The 22,697-nt window shown below is 41.6% G+C and overlaps 1 protein-coding gene across 1 annotated transcript in view; it reads right to left on the reverse strand.

The window, feature by feature from the left end:
* Positions 1-22,697, reverse strand: part of zbtb10 (zinc finger and BTB domain containing 10) — a 113,156-nt gene that overhangs the window by 24,027 nt on the left and 66,432 nt on the right. Inside the window, exon 2 of the mRNA XM_078540257.1 lies at positions 6,055-7,027. Coding sequence (XP_078396383.1) covers positions 6,055-7,027 — 973 coding nt within the window. The remainder of the gene's footprint in view (positions 1-6,054; positions 7,028-22,697) is intronic.

Below are 22,697 nucleotides of genomic sequence, written 5' to 3' on the forward strand. Positions count from 1 at the left end.
ATGGTTTCTTTTGACATCATCTGTAGGGTATAGCTTGCTACCTGAAGCAATTTACATAATGTTGTTGGACAATAGCATATTGGTCCCTTAGATCAAGTAAATTAACGTGAAATTTTGAGCTAGGGTGACGTAAATCCGAGATCTCTTACTTCATCCTGCAAATTTTACTCAGGAGACCATGGGAAAACGGGAAAGCAATCTTACCACAATTACAAATATTTTGTCAGAAACACCAGTATTGTTTGCAAAGACAATGTGTGTTGTTACCTTAATAAGAACGGTCTTATTCAAACTCATTTGTAATTCAATCTCCACATACAATTGAAGCCAGAGAAGAGAAAACACCAAGTGAATAATGGTCTTTGTTTCATGATAGGGAAATCATTTTCGTTAGTAATTAACATTGCACTAAAATTCTTATATTTTTTATTTGCAAGTATACAAGAGAAATGAGAAACAGGAAGATTTTTCATATGTGAAGACTGGACTACAAAAAACTTACAAATTGTACTTGCAACAACTATTTTAACACCAACATTTGCCACATAAAACTTCATTATCCTGCAACGGTGTGGGAAGCAAGCTGGAGAAAAATTCTTTGATGCAATTGTTGAGGCTAGTTCAAAAGCAATCAGATCAATAGATGGAGCTCTCACTGACTGAGAAAACAAATGGTCTTAAATTTAGGGGAAATCCTGTGAACTGAAGTTCTGCCCGATATTCTGGAGTACGAGTAATGCCGGTCTCTCTCAGAAACAACACTATTAGCTTTAATAAACATATTTTTGTGAGGATGGAATGAGAAAGGGTGGGGAGGGGGGGGTCACGTGGGTGGAAATCACAACTAGGTTAGCTTTAGGTTTCCCATCAGGTTTTGAAGGCTTCTGTGGTAGTTTCAACATTATCAAAATGAACTAAGATCTTTCACATCCGCAAAACTAGATAAACTCAACAAGGCTTATCTGCAAAGTGGAATGCCTCTAACAGTAAACTACTCCTGTGTCTGGTGTCAAAATATGAAATCCAGAATTAAGATGTCTGGATAATGTCCATCTTACTCTTAGAACTATCTCATCACATCTGAGCCAATGTTAACTTATTTGTGAAAGAATACATAAACAGCAACATAGTGAAAACGAAAAAAAAAGAGTAGGTTAATTAGCCTCTTGAGCTTGTTCATTCATGGCTCAAATGTGACCTAACTTCACACGTATAAAGGCAAAATACTGCGGATGCTGGAAATTTAATAAAAACAAAAAATATTGGAAATACTCGAATCAGGAGAGAAATAGAGTTTACCTTTCAGGTCGACGACTTTTCATCAGAACAGATTCTGACTTGGGTACTTAGAACTGCTCACCGTACTCGAGTTGTCTAACCAGAGCTTTGTTTAGCTGGAGCCCCTTGTATTTTAGTCCCTGAGGTTAAAGGCCAGAATTCCATTTGCCTTTTTGGATTATTTTCTGGACCTATTCATGACATTTTAATCATCTTAAATCTCCAAGAGTCCTCAGGGTTCCACTTTGTCTAACTTACCACCATTTAGAAAGTACTCTGTTCTATCCTTTTAAAGTTCAAAGTGAATGACCTCATTTGTCTAACTGAAATCCATTAGTCATAGTTTTGTTCACTCACTTAATCTATTAATGTCTCTCTGTAGCTTTATGCTTGCGTCTACACTTTGTATAATGCCACCTATCTTTCAGTCAATGGCAAACTTGGGTATGTGGCTTTCTATGCCACCATCAAAATCACAAATACAGCAAATAGCTGACGGCCTAAAACTGATTAAATTAGAATACCTGCCAGGTATCACTATGCTGAATCCTGCTGCGCAGCCAATTTCCTAACTAGGTCAACAATTTGCCTTCAATTCCATGGGCTTCAAGTTTAGCTAATAGTGACTTACGAGGGGTTTTATCAAATGTGTTTCAGCAAGTCCATATAAATAACATGCATAAATGTCGGCGCATCTTGAAAAAAAAAATTCAGTCAGCTTTATTAGCTGTGGCTTACCTTTTATACATCTATGCTTTCTCTCTCTGACCAGTTGAAAATTTAAGATATTCCATCTATCTTTAATGATGGGGTCTACTAATTTCCCAACAAAAGATGTTAGGCTAACTAATCTATAATTCCCCCTCTCAAATTTCCTGAACAGCAGAGTAACATGCATAATTTTGCAATTTAAAGGAAGTGTTCCCAAATCGAGGGCATTTCAGAAGAGCCATATGGACTAGAAATGTTAAGTGGTTCTCTCTCCACAGATGCTGCCAGACCTGTTGAGTTGTTCCAGCATTTTCTGCTTTTATTTCAGATTTCCAGCATCTGCATAATTTTGCTTTCATTTTAGATTACAGTTGGAGTATCTGCAATGTTCTCACTTACTCCCTCTAAAATCCTGGGGTGGAAACCACATAAACTTGGGGATTTGTCATTCTTTAATGATATTATTTTCTTCATTACTATTATTTTGCTTGCATTAATTTTGGTCAGTGCCTCAAAGATTCTGTAAGCAGATTTCATTTGAATGGATCCCCAGGTGTTTAGGAACACATGAACAGAAGTAGGCCATTCAAAACCTCCAGCCTGTTTCCCCATTCAGTTAACTAATGGCTGCATATTTTAATTCCACTCATTGACTTTGGCTCATCTCTCTTAATGCCCTTGCCTAATTCAAAAAAAAATCCTCCACTTTTCCAATTTCTGGACTTTTTTTTTTGGTTGGTGGCAGGGGCAGACAAACAGATGGCAAGCTTGTGATACATGTTTTTGAAATCACACAAGTAATGGGCTTTCATTATGGTTCCTTGAAAAGGCACACCACCTGGTATGGGACTGAGCCATTCAGATCAAGGGGACCCTAGGTACAGTCCCTGGGTTTGCACAGAGTTCCAGCCACCGCAACTGGCTATAGCATACCCTCAGCTTATGGTGGAAAATACATTTCTTACTAGGGGTCTTTGTTGAACTGAGCATCAATTCAATTCGAACACTTACCCCATTTCCACACTTGGGCAAGGTAATGAAAGACGAGGGGGAAACTAGCTAAGTGGAAGTGGAAGGGAAAATTACCCCGCAAAGGATTGTACAGCAACAAATGGGGTGATTTTTTAAAACAAGATCACAAAGATTCAGAATAAATATATTCCATTAAAAAAAGGAAACTGTTAACAGTTTGAAGATGCCGTGAAGGTTAGAAACCAATTCAAATTCAAGAGAATCAATGAGGACTACAAGAATAACAATAATAAAAAACTAAAGGAGAATTTAAGAATCTTAGAAAAGAGGTTAAGAGCAGCATAAGTAAATCTAAGACTGTATGAGGAAAAAAATTCAAATAACACCGAAAGGCACAATGGAGCGTTTATCAGTTTAAAAAGGAGTCCCAAGGAAGGTAGGACCCTGAGCTGAGGAGAGGATTGTTGTTGGCGCGGGGTGTCCAAGTCAAGATGAATGCATTGCATCTGAAGAGTTGGGACCAGTATCCTTGCTGGCAGATTAGGTAGTGCTGCGGTGGAGGGTTTCAACTAATTTGGCAGAGGATCGGGCACCAAAGTGCACACATGCACATGTGCCATGGTTTATTTGGTACCATTCTTGCTTCTGAGTCAGAAAACAGATTAAATCTCCACTCCAGGGACAAGAGGATAAAATCTAGGCTGACACTCCAGTGCAGCTGGAATACTAAACAGTTGGGGGTATCACCTTCTGGATTAGCCACCAAACCGAGACCCTGTCCCCTCCCACAGGTGGGCACAAAAGATCTCCCACAGCACCACTTCCCGGCTTTTCTTTGAAGTTATCCTAAGTGTCCTGGTCAACACCAATCTCCCAAACAACATCGATAAAACCCCTGGGCAAAAAGTGGCAGAAGTGATAATTTGCATTGTTCTTCACTGAAGAGAAAGATATCAGACAGGTGATGAATCATGAAGTTACTCACTCAGGTGAGAAATATCATGAAGAACAAAGGTTTTATCAAAGTTAGACTGGAAGACAGACCACCAGAGTAGGCTAAATTGCGGATACCCTAGAAATGATATTTCAGGACAGTATTGAGTGTGGATGAGTTGCCAGAGACCTGGAGAATGGGAAAAATGGGAGGCAGGACAAATTTAGATAATTATAAACCAGTTAGCTCATCAGTGGCAGAAAAAGATCTTAAATTAAGAACGAAAGAGCAAACAGTTAGACGTCGCAGAATATATTTCCAAAAGATAAATCTTATTTAATAAACCTCAATTATTTGAGAAGGATACAGATATGGTAGATGGGGAAAAAGTAGTGAGTGCAGTGTGAATGCAGTTTAGTGTACTGCCAATTACTAGAGAAGACTGAAAGAGACCTTAATTAGGGGGGGAGGAGGGCAAGCTGCTAAGAATACAAAAAGTGGGAATTCAAGATTCTATTTCCAATCACCCTGGAAAAACTTAGCGGTGGCCCACGGGGTTGGTTCTGCAGTTACTCTTGTTCACTGTGTATATCAATAATTTGGATAAATCCAGGCTGTGACGTCAACACACAATATCAAAATAGGAGGTATATCTAATTCCTTAAAATACCAGAGGTTCTCTATGGATGTGGGGATTTTGATAAGGTGTGGAATGAGTCTAAATGTAGCAGATGGAATTCAATGTCAGCGAATGTGATGTGATGCATCTTGGTTTAAATAAAATAGCAGTAACTATACTCTGAATCGAAGTAGGTTCAGTGCTGCAGAAACAGCAAACCAATTTGGAGGTACAGGTTCACAGGACATTAGAGACAGCATCACAGGCTAAGCCTTCAAAATAAAGTTAATGGAATTCTAGTTTTTCTCATGAGGTATATAATAAAAACCAAGAGGCTAATAAAAGTCTACATAAAATCTTAAGAGCTTGGTTAGAGCACTGGGTGTAATATTTAAAAAAATTGAGGCTTTTCCATTCCTTTTATTCCTCCATGGGATGTGGGCTTCGCTGGCTAGGCCAGCATTTGTTGCCTACCCCGAATTGTCCTTGAGAAGGTGGTAGTGAGCCTTCTTGAACTGCTGCAGTCCATCTGGTGTAGATACACCCACAGTACTATTAGGAAGGCAGTTCCAGGATCCTGATCCAGCAACAGTGAAGGAATGGCGATATAGCTCCAAGTCAGGATGGTGTGGGGCTTTGAGGGAAACTTGCAGTGTTCCCTTGCGTCTGCTGCTCTCATCTTTCTAGATGGTATAGGTCATGGGTTTGGAAGATACTGTTGAAGGAAACTTGGCGAGTTGCTGCAGTGCCTCTTGTACATGGTATACACTGCTGGCACTCTGCATTGCTGGTGAATGGGGTGCCAATCCAATGGGCTGCAATGGCCAAGATGCTGTCGAGCTCCTTGATTGTTGTTGAAGCTGCACTCATCCAGGCAAGGGAAAGTACTCTGGGACTGAGGTGATTGGCCTCAAACAACCACAATGATCTTCCTTTGTGCTAGGTATGGCTCCAACCAGTGGTGAGCATTCCCCAATTCCTACTGACTTCAATTTTGTCTCAACTTCATTAGAACAACACAGATTATTGGATGGTTTAATACCAGTGTTTAAAATTTTGTAAGGATGGAATGGGGTGAAAAGAAACAGGCTATTTCCAATAGCTAAGGAATCAATTGTGAGGCTGTGGAATTCACCTCCAGCATTAGTGAGTGAGGCAGCAACTGCCTATATTCAAGGTTAGATTTAGAAAGGTGAATGCGAGAGCGGTGTAGTAAATATGATTAGGGTTATTTGTTCAAATAGGCGCTGACAAATGGCCTATTTCCTCGGCGTGTCTTGTATCTACTTGGTAGATGGGAGGGATAAATGGATAGCATGGGAAGAGTGGCTATGATGGTGGAATTAGTTAAGTATACTAATTTGACTGCAAATATTTTGTGGGTCTCTGCTAGATTTTAAGTATTTCCCGGCAATTGGAAAACTATTTCATAAGTTCCTGCCTTCAAGAAAAAGGGAGAAAGTTTATACAGGAAAAAAAGCACTTTGAATTGTGTTACATGCTTCGCTTACATTTCTTGACTGACATATGTATACAGTACCTGTAAATGAGTCAACAGGAATTTCCTGTAATCCATCCTCAGAGAATGCCATAGGTGGCTGTATCATTAAGTTATCTCCAACTCCTTCTTCAACTTTTGGTGCAACGTCGTATACAATTCTTCTGGTTATGTGATTTTTTCTTCTTCCGCTTCGAGGGGCTGTTTGATGCAGCATTAGTTTTCCCAAATTTCCCCACGAGAAAGCAGGACTCTGATCTTGAGGTAGCCCCATCTGCAGATCTTTTCCACCATAATCTGAAAAGTTATCTTGACTCCAGGCAGAATCATTAATCTGGTAGCTCTCATTTTGGTCCATTACTGAACCCATTTCTAAACTGTAGCCCTCCATTTCATATCTGGCTCTATCTTCATGCAGTCCGCCTGTAGCACAGTTATTCAATGCATTTGTAGATTTGACTATCCAAGGACTGCTGGGCTCGTGTTTCAACATAGCTACGGTGCTGTCTCTTTGGGACCGATTGGAGGCTTTTACCTTCTCATACTGCATTATTATTTTCTCTGCCGCAGTGGATTTTGTACTGATGTTTAGAGCATCCTTTATGAAACCACGGCAAGCCTGAACAATGTCAGTCATTTGTAGATAGCTTGCTACAGACATTACCTCAATTACATTTTGGCTGGTTAAAACCAAATGTCCAGAGTACATGAAATCAAGAATGACTGTGAAACCTTGTACTGCAACGACATCGAGGTGAGTTACTGTGACCTGGTCGCAACTCTCAGTCGGAGTATAGCAATAGAGAGTCTTAAAGTAACGGCTGCCTGCAACTAATATATTCTTGTGGGCTTTGAAAACCTGACCCTTCACCACAATGTTGACATCACACAGAATGCCTTGCTGCCGCTGTTCATTCAGTTCCTGAAGCAGTTGATAACAATAGGAAATTTCATTTCGGTCACTTTTGTACTCACTGTACATCTCATCTGTCGATTTGGATGCAATCGCAGACTCCTGGAAAGAAAAACAAACCATATAGGAATTTTTTTAAAAAAAATTAAACGCAAATCATGTTCCACTACAAATCTTGAAGTCTTTCTCCTGTCTGTAGTAAAATAAGTCAGGGTGGGGGGAGAAGGAATTTCAGTACTGAGAACAAACAACTTGGATTTTGAACCAGAACCAGAACCTGCAAGCTTTAGGTGCAATACACAGCACTCTACCCTCCTCCAATAATGTGATGCAAGTCCTTCTGCATCTATGCAAATTATTTGTCATTCACAATGTGAACTGTTGATGTAACATTGGTTTGTGCTGAGGCTAGTACCCATTAAATTAACCAGAATATCAAACTGATTTAAGGTCCTCAGGAGACAAGCAGATTTTATTTCTATTCCTTTAGGCTTGATTTAAATTCAGGCCTCTGAAATGAAAGGCAGTGGGGATCTCACTGTTATATCCATTTTATTCTACTCCTAGCTTGTTTGCTACACTGTCATTCCAACAAGTGAATTGGATAGTAGTCTTAGGGTACCACATTTGAATGAAGAAAAAGGCATAAAGATTTTAAAATGGGAAGTAAGGAGCTTGACAGCAAGTAACAATGTTCATTTGAGAGAATAGTGCGTCCTGTGTTTTTAAACACCATAGTATGTTGGTTTTTCTCGATTCCATTTTTCTCCCGCTCCACCCCCTTCACAAAGGAAATGGCACATTCTTGGGTACAAGGTTTTGGATGCTAGTTTTTCTCCAATCAACAACTTGCCAAAACTGCCCATATTTTTCCCCCATATTTAATACTGTAGTGCCAGGCTATTCATCCTTAGCACTTACACCTGGTCCTGTCATCAGGCAACAATGACATGTGCACGACTGGTGGGAGACACTGGTTAACAATTAGGAGCATGAATCAGGGATAATTCTTCTCTCCCTGGACCAGTGATTTTCAGATCCATCAAAAACTGACTAATCAGTCCCTATCAAAAGTTATTTATTTCTGGAAACCATCTGAATGAGACAGCCTACTTTATGAATTGTGTAATAGGAATTCCCACAAACATACAACATTTTTCAGAACACCACATAAGTGAGCAAGTTGATCTCTCATCATGTGTTAATTATTTACTTGTGCTGTGCAACAGTTTCAGTGTTGAAAGTCATCTAATACAGTACTGGAATGAATCAGTAACATGCTTGAGCAGTTTTTAAAAAAGACATCTAACTGTACATAGAAGGTAAATTTGCAAATTAGGTGCAGAACACTGAAAACACAAGTTTGTTTCTACAATATTTATCAATATTCTTCATGTGCAGTATAACCCTTGTTTTTCTCCCCTTCCCTGTTCCACTCCTGAGATTTCTTACAAGCAAGAAACAGGTGACATGGTTTCCCTGCTGCACAATAGCCTGGCGACTATTCTTCCTTCAATGTTTTGGTATGCTTTCATTGTTCTAATGTATCAGTATCATATGGAGCAAAACAGTGCAGGAACTGAAAAGAAACAATGCTATTTATACATCTATTACATTTTAGAAGACCAGTACATTCCAATCAATTTAAAATAATTTTTCTTCACAATTTTATAAATATGAGTTCCTCTAAAAAGTTACAAAATGAAGCAAAATCTCAAATATTCAGACAATTCAAATAGATATATTACAAAACATGAATGATTTTTATAGTTAAAACTTACAGCAATTTGGAGAATTTCAATGCAGTTACCTAAAACCAGAGTTTAAACAAATTAACTTGAAAATCCATTTAATTTGTTCTATATATTTGTATTAATTTTTGGTTTAGTTTGAACTTATAATACAGGGATCAACCAATGTCTGGAGAAAATACAAGTAGGGGGCTGAACTGAAACAGAATACATGAAGCACTTGAAATTAATGGTTTCATTGGGAAGGAAGCTAGATCTTATCAGCGCTCACCTAAAATGCAAAAACATCTACGTTACATATCAAACTTATGCTAAATTTCAATTATTGAATGATTTTAATTATGAGTGAACAGCACCTATTCTTCACTTACAAATGTTTTTATTACCCGAAATCTATATGTTGGGGGAGGGGGGTGGCAAAGAGAAATAAGGCCAAAATTTCCACCGACTGCAATCCAGAATTTCTCCTCGAGGGCTAGCACATTTAGACAGAAAGACATTTTGCCCCCTTTTTATGGATGTAAAATAATTACTAACTTCTGGACAGAATAACAAACACACAAGCAAAGCACAATCACATATTCCTGCTCACGTTTGGAAATATATTCCCTTGTCATAATTGGACACCATAAACAGCAAGAGAATATTTCTACTCTATCATCCAGGCTATGACTCACCCTTTCAAATAACGTCATTGTTTATACAAGAAAACAATCTACAAATGGTTAAGTTATCACACTATGGACTAGGATGATATAAATTTGCACCCATGATTTTCCCACAGAGACCATTTTTTTGTTTCATTCTGGGCCGCCCTCAAGAAAGCGGTGGTGCGCTGCCTTAAGCTACTGCAGTCCATGTGGTGTAGGTACATCCACACTGCTGTTAGGAAGGGAGTTCCAGGATTTTGAACCACTGACAGTGAAGGAACAGCGATATATTTGCAAGTCAGGATGGTGAATGGCTTGGAGGGGGAACTTCCAGGTGGCAGTGTTCCCATCTATCTGCTGCCCTTGTCCTTCTAGATGGTAGTGGTCGTGGGTTTGGAAGGTGTTATTGAAGGGGCCTTGGAGAATTCCTGCAATGCATCTTGTGGATGGTACACACTGCTGCTACTGTGCATCAGTGGTAGAAAGAGTGAATGTTTGTGGTTGTGGTGCCAATCAAGCAGGCTGCTTTGTCCTGGATGGTATCAAGCTTGAGTGTTGTGGAAGTTGCACTCATCCAGGCAAGTGGGGAGTATTCCATCACACTCCTGATTTGTGCCCTGTAGATGGATAGGCTTTGAGGAGTCAGGTGGTGAGTTTCTCGTCGCACTATTCCAAGCCTCTGACCTGCTCTTGTGGCCACAGTATTTATATGGCCAGCCCAATTCAGTTTCTGGTCAAGGGTAACGCCCCAGGATGTTGATAGTGGGGGATTCAGTGATGGTAATGCCATTGAATATTGCTCTTGTTGAAGATGGTCATTGTCTGACACTTGTGCGGCGCGAATGGTACTTGTCACTGGTCAGCCCAAGCCTGGATATTGTCCAGGTCTTCCTGCATTTGGACATGGGCTGCTTCACCATCTGAGGAGTCACGAATGGAACTGAACATTGTGCAGTGTGCAGTGAACATCCGCACTTCTGACTTTATGAGGGAAGCAAAGTCATTGATGAAACAGCTGAAGGTAGTTGGGCCTAGGACACTAACCTGAGGAACTCCTGCAGTGATGTCCTGGAGCTGAGATGACTGACCTCCAACAACCACAACCATCTTCCTTTGTGCTAGGTATGACTCTAACCAGTGGAGAGTTTTCCCCGATTCCCATTAACTCCAGTTTTGCCAGGGCTCCTTGATGCCACACTCAGTCAAATGCGGCCTTGATGTCAAGGGCAGTCACTCTCACCTCGCCTCTGCAGCTCAGCTCTTTTGTCCGTGTTTGAACCAATGAAGTCAGGAGCTGAGTGGTCTTGGTGGAACCTAAACTGGGTGTCAATGAGCAAGTTATTGCTAAGCAAGTGCCGCATCAAAGCACTGTTGATGACCCCTTCCACTACATTATTGATGATCGAGATAGACTGATGGGGCGGTAAATGGTCGGGTTGGATCTGTCCTGCTTTGTGTACAGGACATACCTGGGCAATTTTCCATAATAGTCAGGAAGATGCCAGTGGAACTGCGTGGCTAGGGGCGCAGCAAGTTCTGCAGCACAAATCTTCAGTATGATTGCCAGAACGTTGAAGCAGCCCATGTCCAAATGCAGGAAGACCTGGACAATATCCAGGCTTGGGCTGACCAGTGGCAAGTACCATTCGCGCCACACAAGTGTCAGACAATGACCATCTTCAACAAGAGCAATATTCAATGGCATTACCATCACTGAATCCCCCACTATCAACATCCTGGGGGGGGGGTTACCGTTGACCAGAAACTGAATTGGGCTAGCCATATAAATACTGTGGCCACAAGAGCAGGTCAGAGGCTTGGAATAGTGCGACGAGAAACTCACCACCTGACTCCTCAAAGCCTGTCCATCTACAGGGCATAAATCAGGAGGCCCATAGCCTTTGCAGCATCCAGTGCCCTCAGCCGTTCCTTGATATGACGTGGAGTGAATAGAATTGGCTGAAGACAGGCATCTGTGATGCTGGGGTCCTCCGGAGGAAGCCGAGATGGCACTCCTGGCTGAAGATTGTAGCAAATGCTTCAGCCTTGTCTTTTGGACTGATGTGCTGGGCTCCTCCATCATTGAGGATAGGGATATTTGTGGAGCCCCCTTCTCCAGTGAGTTGTTTAATTGCCCACCACCATTCACGGCTGGATATGACAGGACTGCAGATGTTTGGTGCCATGAGATGTCATGGAGTCCGGAGTTGATGTTGAGGACTCCCAAGGCAACTCCCTCACGACTGCATGCTACTTGTGCCGCCACCTTTGCTGGGTCTGTCCTGCCTGTGGGACAGGACATACCCAGCAATGATGATGGTGGTGCCTGGGACATTGTCTGTAAGGCATGATTCTGTGACAATAACTACGTAAAGCTGTTGATTGACTGGTCTGTGAGACAGCTCTCCCAATTTTGGCACTAGCCCCTGGATGTTATTTAGGAGGGCTTTGCAGGGTCAACAGGGCTGAGCCTGCCGTTGTTGTTTCCAGTGCCAAGGTCGATGCTGGGTGGTCCATTCGGTTTCATTCCTTTTTGTGACTTTGTAGCGGATACAGCTGAGTGGCTTTCTAGGCCATTTCAGAGGGTAATTAAGAGTCAGCCACATCGCTGTGGGTCTGGAGTCACATGTAGGCCAGATCAGGTAAGGGCGACAGATTTCCTTCCCTAAAGAACATTAGTAAGCCAAATTTATTTTTACAACAATTGACATTGGTTTCACGGTCATTCAACTTTTAATTCCAGATTTTTACTGAATTCAAATTCCACCACCTTCCATGGCCGGTTTCGAACCAGGGTGCCTGGAGCATTACCTTGGGTCTCTGGATTGCCAGTCCAGTGACAAAACCATGATGCCATCACCTCCCCCACAGCCAAACTATCCAGTGATTATCTGAACATACGTCATCTTCCCATCACTTCCCGCTGCTTCAAGTGCAAAGTTGATGTGCAAAGCTTCTGCTCCACCTCATAAGTCTAATAATATTGAAATCAAGATAATTCAATGGTAGGACAAAAATCACAAACAACGAGGAGGTCCTTCATCGTGCTGGGTTCATCTGCATAGAAACCACCCTCCAGAAAATTCAACTTTGATGGGCAGGCCAGAGGTGATGAAGCTGCAGAAGTTCCCCGAAGCACCAATAATGACAACACGTTCTGCCAGTTCTGTAGGTCTCCATGCCAAGTTCGTATCAGACTCATGAGGACCCACGGGAGATAATAAATTAACTTATAACTTGGATATACTTGAATAACAAGGAGTCTACCACCACTAAAATCAGAAAAGGTTCTCAAATTCTGTCCCCTTAAAAAGGGGATGGAGAATAGCAGAGGTGGAAACAATAATATATTTTATGGAGAAAAGTAGGGCTCGATTTCAATGGTAGAACCCATTCATAGCAGGGAAATCTGGTTGGGAGCCTAAATGTTCATGGAACTGGTTTTTCCATGACTTTCTAACAGAGCCACAACATTAGCATCACATTTACACATTTTCCAACCAAAGCAGACGAACATGATCAAGACCCACAAGTGACTGCAGAAGCCTCCGTATTTAAGGGACCCCAGTGAAGGGCAAAATGGAGGCATTCTACAAGTGGCAACTGAGACACAAGTGGAGTGATGCAATGTTGCAAAGAGGGAAGGGTGCACTTTGGTTTTCTGAGGCATCCCTGGAAATCGTGCTGTGAGCTACAAGGGCCCGCAGAGAACTTTTGGACAGAAAGGAAAAACCCTGTCTCTGAATTAATGTCAGATTGTCCGAGGATGCTGGATATGTTGCCGCAAGAGGTTAATGGCCTCGTCAGGGCAGGAAACATGAGTGGCATGCCAACTCAATTGCCAACTTCCTCACTTTGACTTCCCCAGGTTTCTCTTGTACAGCACTCCTCAGACCAACAAAACTTGCAGGATTCACCTATCCCTTTCTCTCAAGGTACCTCCCTCACATCCCCAACTTAACACGCACCCTCATCTTATTGCCGTTGTTATGATCCCGTTGATGTTACTACTGGACAAGCCAGATTGGAGGGTAGAATCCAGCATGATAGACCCAAACTATTTTTTGTTTAGATACGTGGAGAGTGGCTACTGAACAGAATCATAGGAGTTAGCTGATGAGCTTTTAACAAAAGAATAAAGCATTTAATAAACAAGAAAGGATGAACTATATTACAATACTCCTTCACCCACAACTATATCTTTACAGATATTAACAAATAAGTAAGGGCAACACAAATTACAAAAATTACTTTATCGTCTCATGATTACAATAAGTGCACAGTCTATGTAAACCCATAGGCGGCCTGTAATCAGGCACACCAGATTCTGAAACCAAGTGACAGATACCACCCCAAACAGATGCTATGGATCTCTCCTCAACTCCCCCACCAGACGCATGTCACTCTATGAGCCAACTGGTCTCAGTGAACTCCGTCTTTCACACCAGGGTTTCCAATCTCTATTCTCTAAGAACTCGCTTTAGAATCTTCTTCCAAACGACAGGCTCTCTCAGATGCCTTCTACAAGGGTCCAGCTCCAGGGTTTCGAACTCTCCTTCCATTGTCCCTCTCCCCTGGAACGCCATGTGCATTCAAGTTTTGCCTTCCATGCACTCTCTCAAATGCTCAGCTGTGCCAACGCAACATCACTGCTTCATATGCCCATAGTAAAGAGTTACAGACCTTCAGCTATCACCTTGGATCTTCTGGCCTCTCGCAAGCCTATATTGCTTTAAATCTGTTTCCTGCAACTTTCTGCCTTTAAGCTTGGAGCCTTTCTCTGCTCCTCATTCTTAACTTGACTCAAAAAGGACCTTTTCCAGGCTCCTGTCCTTGTCCTTTGACTTAACTGTCCCCTTGGGATCTTTCCTGCTCTACTCCCTGGTTTTGGGGACTTTCTTGTTTAGTTTTTGGAACATGCTCCTTGCAGTTCTCTGTCTTGTCCTGCTTATACTGGCCACTGTATCCAACATTATTTTAAGACTTGCTATCTTTCCTTCTGTTATGCTGCTTCTGCTGGCAACTCCTTTTAACCTTGGAGCACACTGACCAACTGCACTCAAATGGAACTGAAACTACTTTTCAGTGTCTGTCGGGCTCCTGTTGCTAGGCAAGAGCACAGTTTTTTTCTACCTTGTGTTTGTTTTACCTTTCCTTCAAGAGTCATAAAATTTCATTAGAATGCAGACACACAAACAAAGCCTTAGACTTGCTGTCTCCATTCTAAACTGAAACTAGATCCCAGGTTTCACCTTTTTAACCCACAAATAAAAAATATACATTACACTTAAAGCTGAAACTTAAACTCAAAGCTATAGCTTATTCCTAACACCCACAAATGCAAATATAACTTGCTTAAACTATCTCTATTTCCTAACACCAATCGCACCAATCCCTCAAGGTCATCCTCCATAAATGGTGTCCTTTCATCCTTTTAATAATGGTATTTTATTCAAGAAACACATTTGAGGCCCAGAAGCTGAATTGCAGTGTGACTTGCATCAAATAAATTCATACAGAGACTAAGTAATCCATTTCTCACACTCTTAACTCTTCTTTCTGCCTCTGCAGAAGAGATCATAGAGCAACAGGAACTGTGGCTAGCCTTCCATTCACAGCCACCTTGACCTTTGTGGAAAGTTAAGCAGCTGTGGAGGATGAAGCACTGCAGATAAACAGAGTCTCAGAATGCAGGGCCACTGGCGACAATGCAGGTCTCCCAGGCACTCTATGACAAAATTAGATATTACATGGCAGACAACACTCATTTATCTGGCGTCAGCAGCCAATGAAACATGATTATCTGCATAATGTTGCTTTGAACCCTTTCACCTTTGCAAATTCTAATTTACAGCTTTCATCTCCCACAGGTGCTTCAAGCATCATTCAGGAGCTGCGAGGGGGAAGTGACCTCTTTGCACAGATGCCTATCTCCATAGCAAGAGTGCTTGTAAGAGTAATCTATTTGGACCATCAGTCTCAGCAAGCAAGGAAATGCATGCTATCCCTTACCAGTGATCTGCAGTCAGAATGCCAGCTTAAATAGGATGGAGGAAAGTCTCGCTTTTGCCCCTCAGCACCTCATTGAAGTGCGGCAAAGTGTTTTCCAGCTCTTATTGTCAAAGAAGTGCAGGTGGGCTATGAGAGGGCAGATGGGGAAAAGATACATGGAAGTGGGGACTCTATTCGAACGTGTCTCACCCATCTTCCCTTGCCCTCCCCCATTAGTCAGAGTCCCACATGCTGCCTCCTGTCCCTATGGCCAAGTCTGCCTATACAAGTGCAGGTGAGGGAGCTTGACCTGTGAGGCTCCAAAACCCAGAGGGCATCAGCCATGAACATCTCAGCAGTCATAGCAGCAAAGGAACATCTTGTTTCTAGCTGTAGTGAAGCCACAGGAGCGGCACCATACAAGTTTATGAAAGGAAAAGAGAAATGCTTTGTAGCTTGAAAAGGGGAAATTATTTGAGTGTTTGATAATCCAACTGACAACTTACCAAGCCTTTAATATTTATGTACCATAAACTTTATTTCAAGCCTCTACTGTCTAGTTATTCCCATTGTTGCTGGTCGCCAGTCAAGTGACATTCAGCCTTGAGAAAAATGATATGTGACATGGCAAGAGAAGACGACGAGCAATGAGTGCCACTGAGGGGGATGGATTGATGACCTTGGGGCTATTTTGTGCTGGGGCAGACACAGTGGGTTAAGAACTGATGTGTTTGATAGCTGCGCTGCTTCAGATAAACTGAAGCCTGCCTGAATGAATCTACCCTATGCACCTCTAGCAGCCAAGATTGCAACTCCAGGTACCCTGACCACAGCAGAACCTCCTCCTCTGAAGATGCAGAGCAGTCCTCACCTTCCTCCTCCTGCAACTCCTGTCCCCTTTGCTGTGCCATCTTGTACAAGGGCAGGAGACCACTATCTGGACACCATTACTGCTGTATACTGCAGGACACCTTAAAGCATGTCAGGGCAATGGAATCACATCTTCAACATTCAAATGGCTTGTTCAATGAGCACTCTTGTTCCTGTGGCCACAGTTACACCTTTCCTGTGCATCAATGGTAGTGCTGTTCAGAGGTTTCATCAGCCACATCCATAGGCAGTAGACCCAATCCCGCAAACAGCAGTTCACTGACTCTGCTTGGAGGTGCAAATATCTGCGCTAACTTGACTGGTGCAGATTGAAGGCATCACAGAGCCTTCCTGGTATCTTGTGCAGGCATGCATGATAATCTTTTGGTGGTTACATACCTGCTGATCATTAATGGATTGGAATCCATTTAGATCAGTACTGGTGATGTGACGCCACCCTGATTTTTGCATGCATGCAGTCCATGACTTCCTCTACCTGTTGGAATCCAGCCAGAGCAAGAAACCAAAGCACCCCTCATTCTGGCTGTCCTCATCAGCAGCACACAGCTGACATAAGTAGCAGACTTGGCAACATGGCATTGGTGACCTAGGAGATACATTTGTCACCTGCAGATCCCTGAAAGGGGCCAGGGGTGAAGAAATTCAGGGTTGCAGCGACCTTGACTGCCACTGGCAAAGTGTGCCCACCTGGTCCACTTGGCAGGAGGTCTTGTTCCAGATTGCTGCAACTGTCAGCAACAACCTGCCATGAAAGTCTGAGCCTCCCAAGGCACTGGTGCTCAGCTATATCCCGAAAGCTCATCATCTGCCAGTATACCATATGTTGGAGGTATCACCTCCTGCGAGCTGGAGCAGTGTGTTCAAACCTTCTGCCCTCTAGAGCGGCAGGTGCCTGAGAAAGCTGCTGCTCCTTCTGCTAGTGTGATGTTTATCCTCTTGTTCATCATCAGAGGCCCAAGGCAGAGCTGCATAAGCTACTTCCATGCTGCTGAGAAGGCTGACAGCTGGGGAGTGCAGATCAAAGTCAAAAAAGCCTAAGGTATCATAAATGACCTCCAATATCTAAGAAATCACCTCTAAAGCAGTAAAATATAATCTCAGACCAAGTCCTGTGAGCAAAAGCCTTCACCTAGGCAAAGAAGCAGCTTAATAATTAAAGGCTTTCCAGCGTGACAATTTCTCAGCCCTATCAATCCCCTCTGTCCTCTTGCCTTGTTCAACCTGGCGAGTTTCAGAAAGCCTGAGAAACCTGTGGACTAGCAGTTAAAGCCTGAATCCAAGATTAAAGATGCAGTTAATTGCTTGCAAGCATATGTTCATTACAAGCTCCATCTATTCCATAGAGGTTTACTGCACACTAACAAACGTGCATGATTAAATGCGGAAGGCGGCAGGTTCCTGCCATACTGGCAACTAGCAGTTTTTCACTTCTTTATCCTCCTGCATGTACAGACATCCACCCACTCTGGAAGGTTAAAATTCAGCCCCTGCTGTCAGAAACACCATCCAGCCATTAATGAAAATGTTAGCAGGTAATCAGCAGCTCCATTTTAAAGTTAATTTATTTATATTTATCTGAATAGGAAAAAAAAAATCTATTTGTAAGTCTTTGATATCATGACGTGCATTTACTTTAGCATGATAATTAGCAACTAAATCTATTAAGAATAACTCTGTCACCTCCCCCTAAAGAAGATATTTTACCTAGTCGCTGATCAGAGAAAAAATCCAAACATTTAACATTATTATGAATGCAAGAAATATGTTGCCCCCAGCCAGGTTATGTATTTATATTTTTATCAAGTCTGGTTAAATCCAACACCAGCATAATTTTCAAATGTTGTCAACATTTGCACGGCATCATAAAACACAAAAGAGGCTATTCAGCACATTGTGCCTGCACCAGTTTTTTTGGAATTAGTCCCACACCCCTACACTTTCCCCACGATCCCACAACTTTTTTCCCTTCAAGTATTTATCCAATTCCCTTTTGAAAATTAGTACTGACTACTTCCACCACCCTTTCAGGCAGTACAATCCAGACCATAACTCACTGCATAAAAAATTCTCATCTCACCGATGGTTGTTTTGACAATGACCTTAAATCTGTGCTCTTTGGTTACCTACCCTTCTGTCTCTGGGAAGTTTCTCATTTACTTTATCAAAACCCTTCATGATATTTAGCATGTTTCTTTTTGAAGAGAAATGGAAACGAGGTGCAGATCAACTATGATCTAATTAAATGTTGCCACAGATTCAAGGGTCTAAATAGGCTGCTCCTGTTCAATAGGATTGAGAGATTAGTTAAAGAGTATTACTCATTGTTACTCAGTTTCTTCATCAATATTATGAAAACCCCTGCAGAAAGATTAATTAGATGCTATCAACCATTGCTCAGATATGGGCAAATGGACTGCAGCACATTCATTCATTATCCTCTTTATAAAAAAAATGTTTTATGACCTAATTAAAGTAACTTATTTTTATTTTCATTCCAAAAACAAAAAACAAAATCATTAGAGATCTCACTACTATAAAATTCAGCATATTTACATACACAAACAAATCTTTAGCAGCATTCCTTGTGGTGAATCAGAGGATATGATATTTTACATCAGGATTATCATCAGTGAATTCAACAAAGCAAGTGTTACCAGCACGGTGATCCTTACTAGAAGTGGACTTACATACGAGACTTTTAATTTATTACAATATTTCAAGTGGTGTGGCTCAATTGTCAGGAGTTTTGGTTCATGGGACACTGGCACCAGTCTTGGGGAAAGGGGGACCTGGGCCATTGGGACAGCCTGAACTACACTAGGACTAGTATACTGGAGATTAATAACTAGGGCTGTAAAGAAGACTTTAAATTAAATAGTGGGTGTGTGTGTGGGGGGCGGTGGAGGGGGAGGTGGAGAAAGAGAGTGAGAGGAGTCACATGAAAGGGCATTTGAAACATTAAACAGAAGGACAAGGGAATAGTGCAGGGTACTATTTCACTAGAGTATTTTTTTTAATTCATTCATGGGATGTGGGCTTTGCTGGCTAGGTCAGCATTTATTGCCCATCCTTAATTGCCCTCGGTGATGGTGATGAACTGCCTTCTTGAACCACTGCAGTCCATGTGGTGTAGGTGCACACACAGTGCTATTGGGATGGAGATCCAGGATTTTGACCCAGCTACAGTGGAGCAGCGATATATTTCCAAGCCAGGATGGCAAGGGGCTTGGAGGGGAACTTGCAGGTGATGGTGTCTGACAGGAAGAGACAGAGTATACAAACATAAGTGTGCACCAGCAAATAAAGTTAGAATCTGGAAAAATGGTAAAAAGACAGAATTAAAAGGCTCTTTATCTGAATGCATGTGGCATTCATTAAAAAGATGAATGAATTAATAGCACAAATAGAAGTAAATATGATTTGATACCTGTACAGAAATGTGATTACAAAGTGACCACAGCTGGGAACTAAAGGGTATTTTGGAAGGGCAGGAAGAAAGAAAAAGGAGGTGGGACAGTACTGTTAATCAAAGATAAGATCAGTAGCAAGAAATGATCTTGGTTCGAAAGGATCCAAGTGTAGAATCAGTTCGGTGGAGATAAGAAACAGCAAAAGAAAGTTGTCACTATTGGGAATGGTCGATAGGTCCTCTGACAGTAGCTTCATTATAGGACAGAGTATATATCAAGAAAAAAAATGGGAGCTTATAAGAAAGGTACTGCAATAATCATGGGAGACATTAATCTTCATAAAGATTGGATGAACCAATTTGGCAAAAGTTGTTAGTCTTTAGAATTCTCTTCCTCAGCAAGCAGTGGAGGCTGGATCATTAAATCATTCAAGGCCATGTTCGACAAGTTTTTGATCGACAAGAGAGTCAAGGGTTATAGGGGCAGGCAGGAAAGTGGCGTTCAGGCCACAAATCAAGCCAGCAATGATCTTATCGAATGGCAGAGCAGGCTCGATGTGTCAAATGGCCTACTGCTGCTCCCATTTTTTAATGAGCTTATCCTTAGTCACCGTTGTATAAAGATGCATGAATGCAGCAACATCTGGACAACTAGTCTAAATTGAATAAATCATATTTCATGCTTGTTAAAATGGATTCTGGGGTACATGTGCAAAAGCAATGCATTGATCCTTTACCATTATTAATGCTGAACTACAAGCATGCGGTATGCAAAAATCACTAATTGGAGGCAGATATATGTAGACAACTGTACTGAGGTGAGATAGTGTGGTCCAGCAGCAATTGGGGGTTTTGGTTGAACTGATAAATGTTCCTAGGGATTGAATGTTCTTGGGGTTTTGCAGAACTGCATGGGGAGGGTGGAAAGGTCTTTGATCTGGCATCAATGTAGAGGGGGAACTTGTGCAGAACTGTAGTGGGCAGAGCTGAGGTTTGACAGAGCTCTAGTTGAAATCAGATTTTTAAGTTCTTGTGGATTCTTGGCATCTGTCAGATGTGAGGAGGGGGAAAACATGGCCAGAGAGAGATAGAAAACAATGTGTGGCATCACAAGTTTGTCACGTTCAAATGTAAACTTTCTAATTACCATCAACAAAACACAGTTAAAGCTATCGAAGTTCAATTGAGGAAAGACTTGGTCTCTCTCTGATAACTGAGAAATTGAACTGTTTACATTTTAATATGGTCAGAATAACAGGTGAGATCAGGCTGTTTTGGCAACAATGCAGTTGATAATCAGGTGAGATGATCAGCTGTTTCCTTCAAAAATTAATTTTTTTTGAAAATGAACTTCATCACATGGAAAGGTACTGTACTACAGAAGTTAATTCACTTCCTGAAGTTTACAGGATGCAAAACAAGAACTACACATGATCAATAGTCTGTCTCTCCCTAATGCCCCTTACCCACACACAATCTCTTTAAAAAAAATAAATTTTACCCAAACATAAATGATTTTTAAAAGTTTACCCATCAACTTTTAACAAGATAAATTTAAAGAAGCTGCTACTAGGAATTGTCAAAATCTTCCATCAGAACAGCTAACTGTATGGTAGATATTCATCCTAATAAATCAGATACACTGTAGACTCTCATGATGCACTGCAGACTCATGATGCACATTCCAAATTCAACTCTAAGTCACCACTCTGGGCAAAATAATGTCAAGTGAACTCCACGTTTTTGGGAAAGGTTGACAAGACAATTCAATAAAAATGTTGGATTTGCGAGACAAAAAATGGCAAATGGACAAAAAAATAGCAAATGGAACGAACACTATTTTTATCAGTGTGTGGAACTTGTATTCACATTCCCCAATCGTATTATATAATAACATAGGATTCAGGAAGTGTAGGCCGCTTGGCCTTTTGAACCTTTGTTAAGATCATGGCTGATCTGGTTGGGGTCTCAAATTCCACTTTCCTGCCTGCCCCCATAACCCTAGACTCCCTTATCTATCAAAACTTTATCTAACTCAGCTTTGAATAAATTCAACAACCCAGCCTTCAGTGCATTCCACAGACTAACGACCTTAGAGGGAAAAAGATCCTCATCACCATCTTAAATGGGAGACTCCTTATTTTTAAACTGTGTTCCCTAGTTCTAGCCTCTCCCACAAGAGGAAACATTTGTCCAGTATCTATCCTATCAAGTCACTCAGGATCTTGTGTTTCAGCAAGATCACTTCTCATTCTTGTAAACTCCAATAGGTTTTGCAGGTTGAGCCTTAACCCTTCTTCAAAAGATAAGCCCTTCAAGCTCAGGAATGAGTCAAGTGAACCTTCTCTGCACTGCTTCGAACGCAATTACATCATCCTTTTTCAAATGAGACTAAAACTAGATAGACTAGATAGCACTTCACATGTGGTATCTACCAAGGCCCTGTACAGCTGCAGTAAAACTTCCCCATGACTATATTCCATTCTTCTGCAACAAACGCCAAAATTCCATTTGCCTTCCTAATCACTTGCTGTACCTGCATACTAACTTTTTGAGATTCATGTACCAGATCACTCAGTGCCATCAAGTTGTGCAATCTCTCTCCATTTAATTAGTACACTGCTTTTGCATTCTTCCTGCCAAAGTGGGCAAGTTCACATTCCCCCACATTATACTCCATCTGCCAAATTTTTTGCCCACTCACTTTATCCATATGCCTTTGTGGGTTCTTTACCTCCTGTTGACAATTGACTTTCCTACACCTCGGTGTCATCGTCAAATTTAGCTACCATACAATTGGTCCTTCCATCCAAGTCATTAATGTAGATTGTAAATAGTTGAGCCCAAGCACTGATCTCTGTGGGGAAAAAGACCCATTTATCCCTACTGTCTGCTTCCTGTTAGCTAATCAATCCTCTATGCTAATGTTACCCTCTAGATCAGGCTTGTTCAACATACAATCCGGCCCACCAAGCCTCTCGAACCAGCCCACGAACTCACTGTTCTAAATACAGGTAACTGGAATTGACAGGCCTGCAAGGAGCTGCTCCTCCAATCACAGGCTGTTTTTCTCCTGTTTG

The sequence above is a fragment of the Cetorhinus maximus genome, chromosome 4 (genome assembly GCF_964194155.1).
Source record: "Cetorhinus maximus chromosome 4, sCetMax3.hap1.1, whole genome shotgun sequence".
In the NCBI taxonomy this organism is placed as follows: domain Eukaryota; kingdom Metazoa; phylum Chordata; class Chondrichthyes; order Lamniformes; family Cetorhinidae; genus Cetorhinus; species Cetorhinus maximus.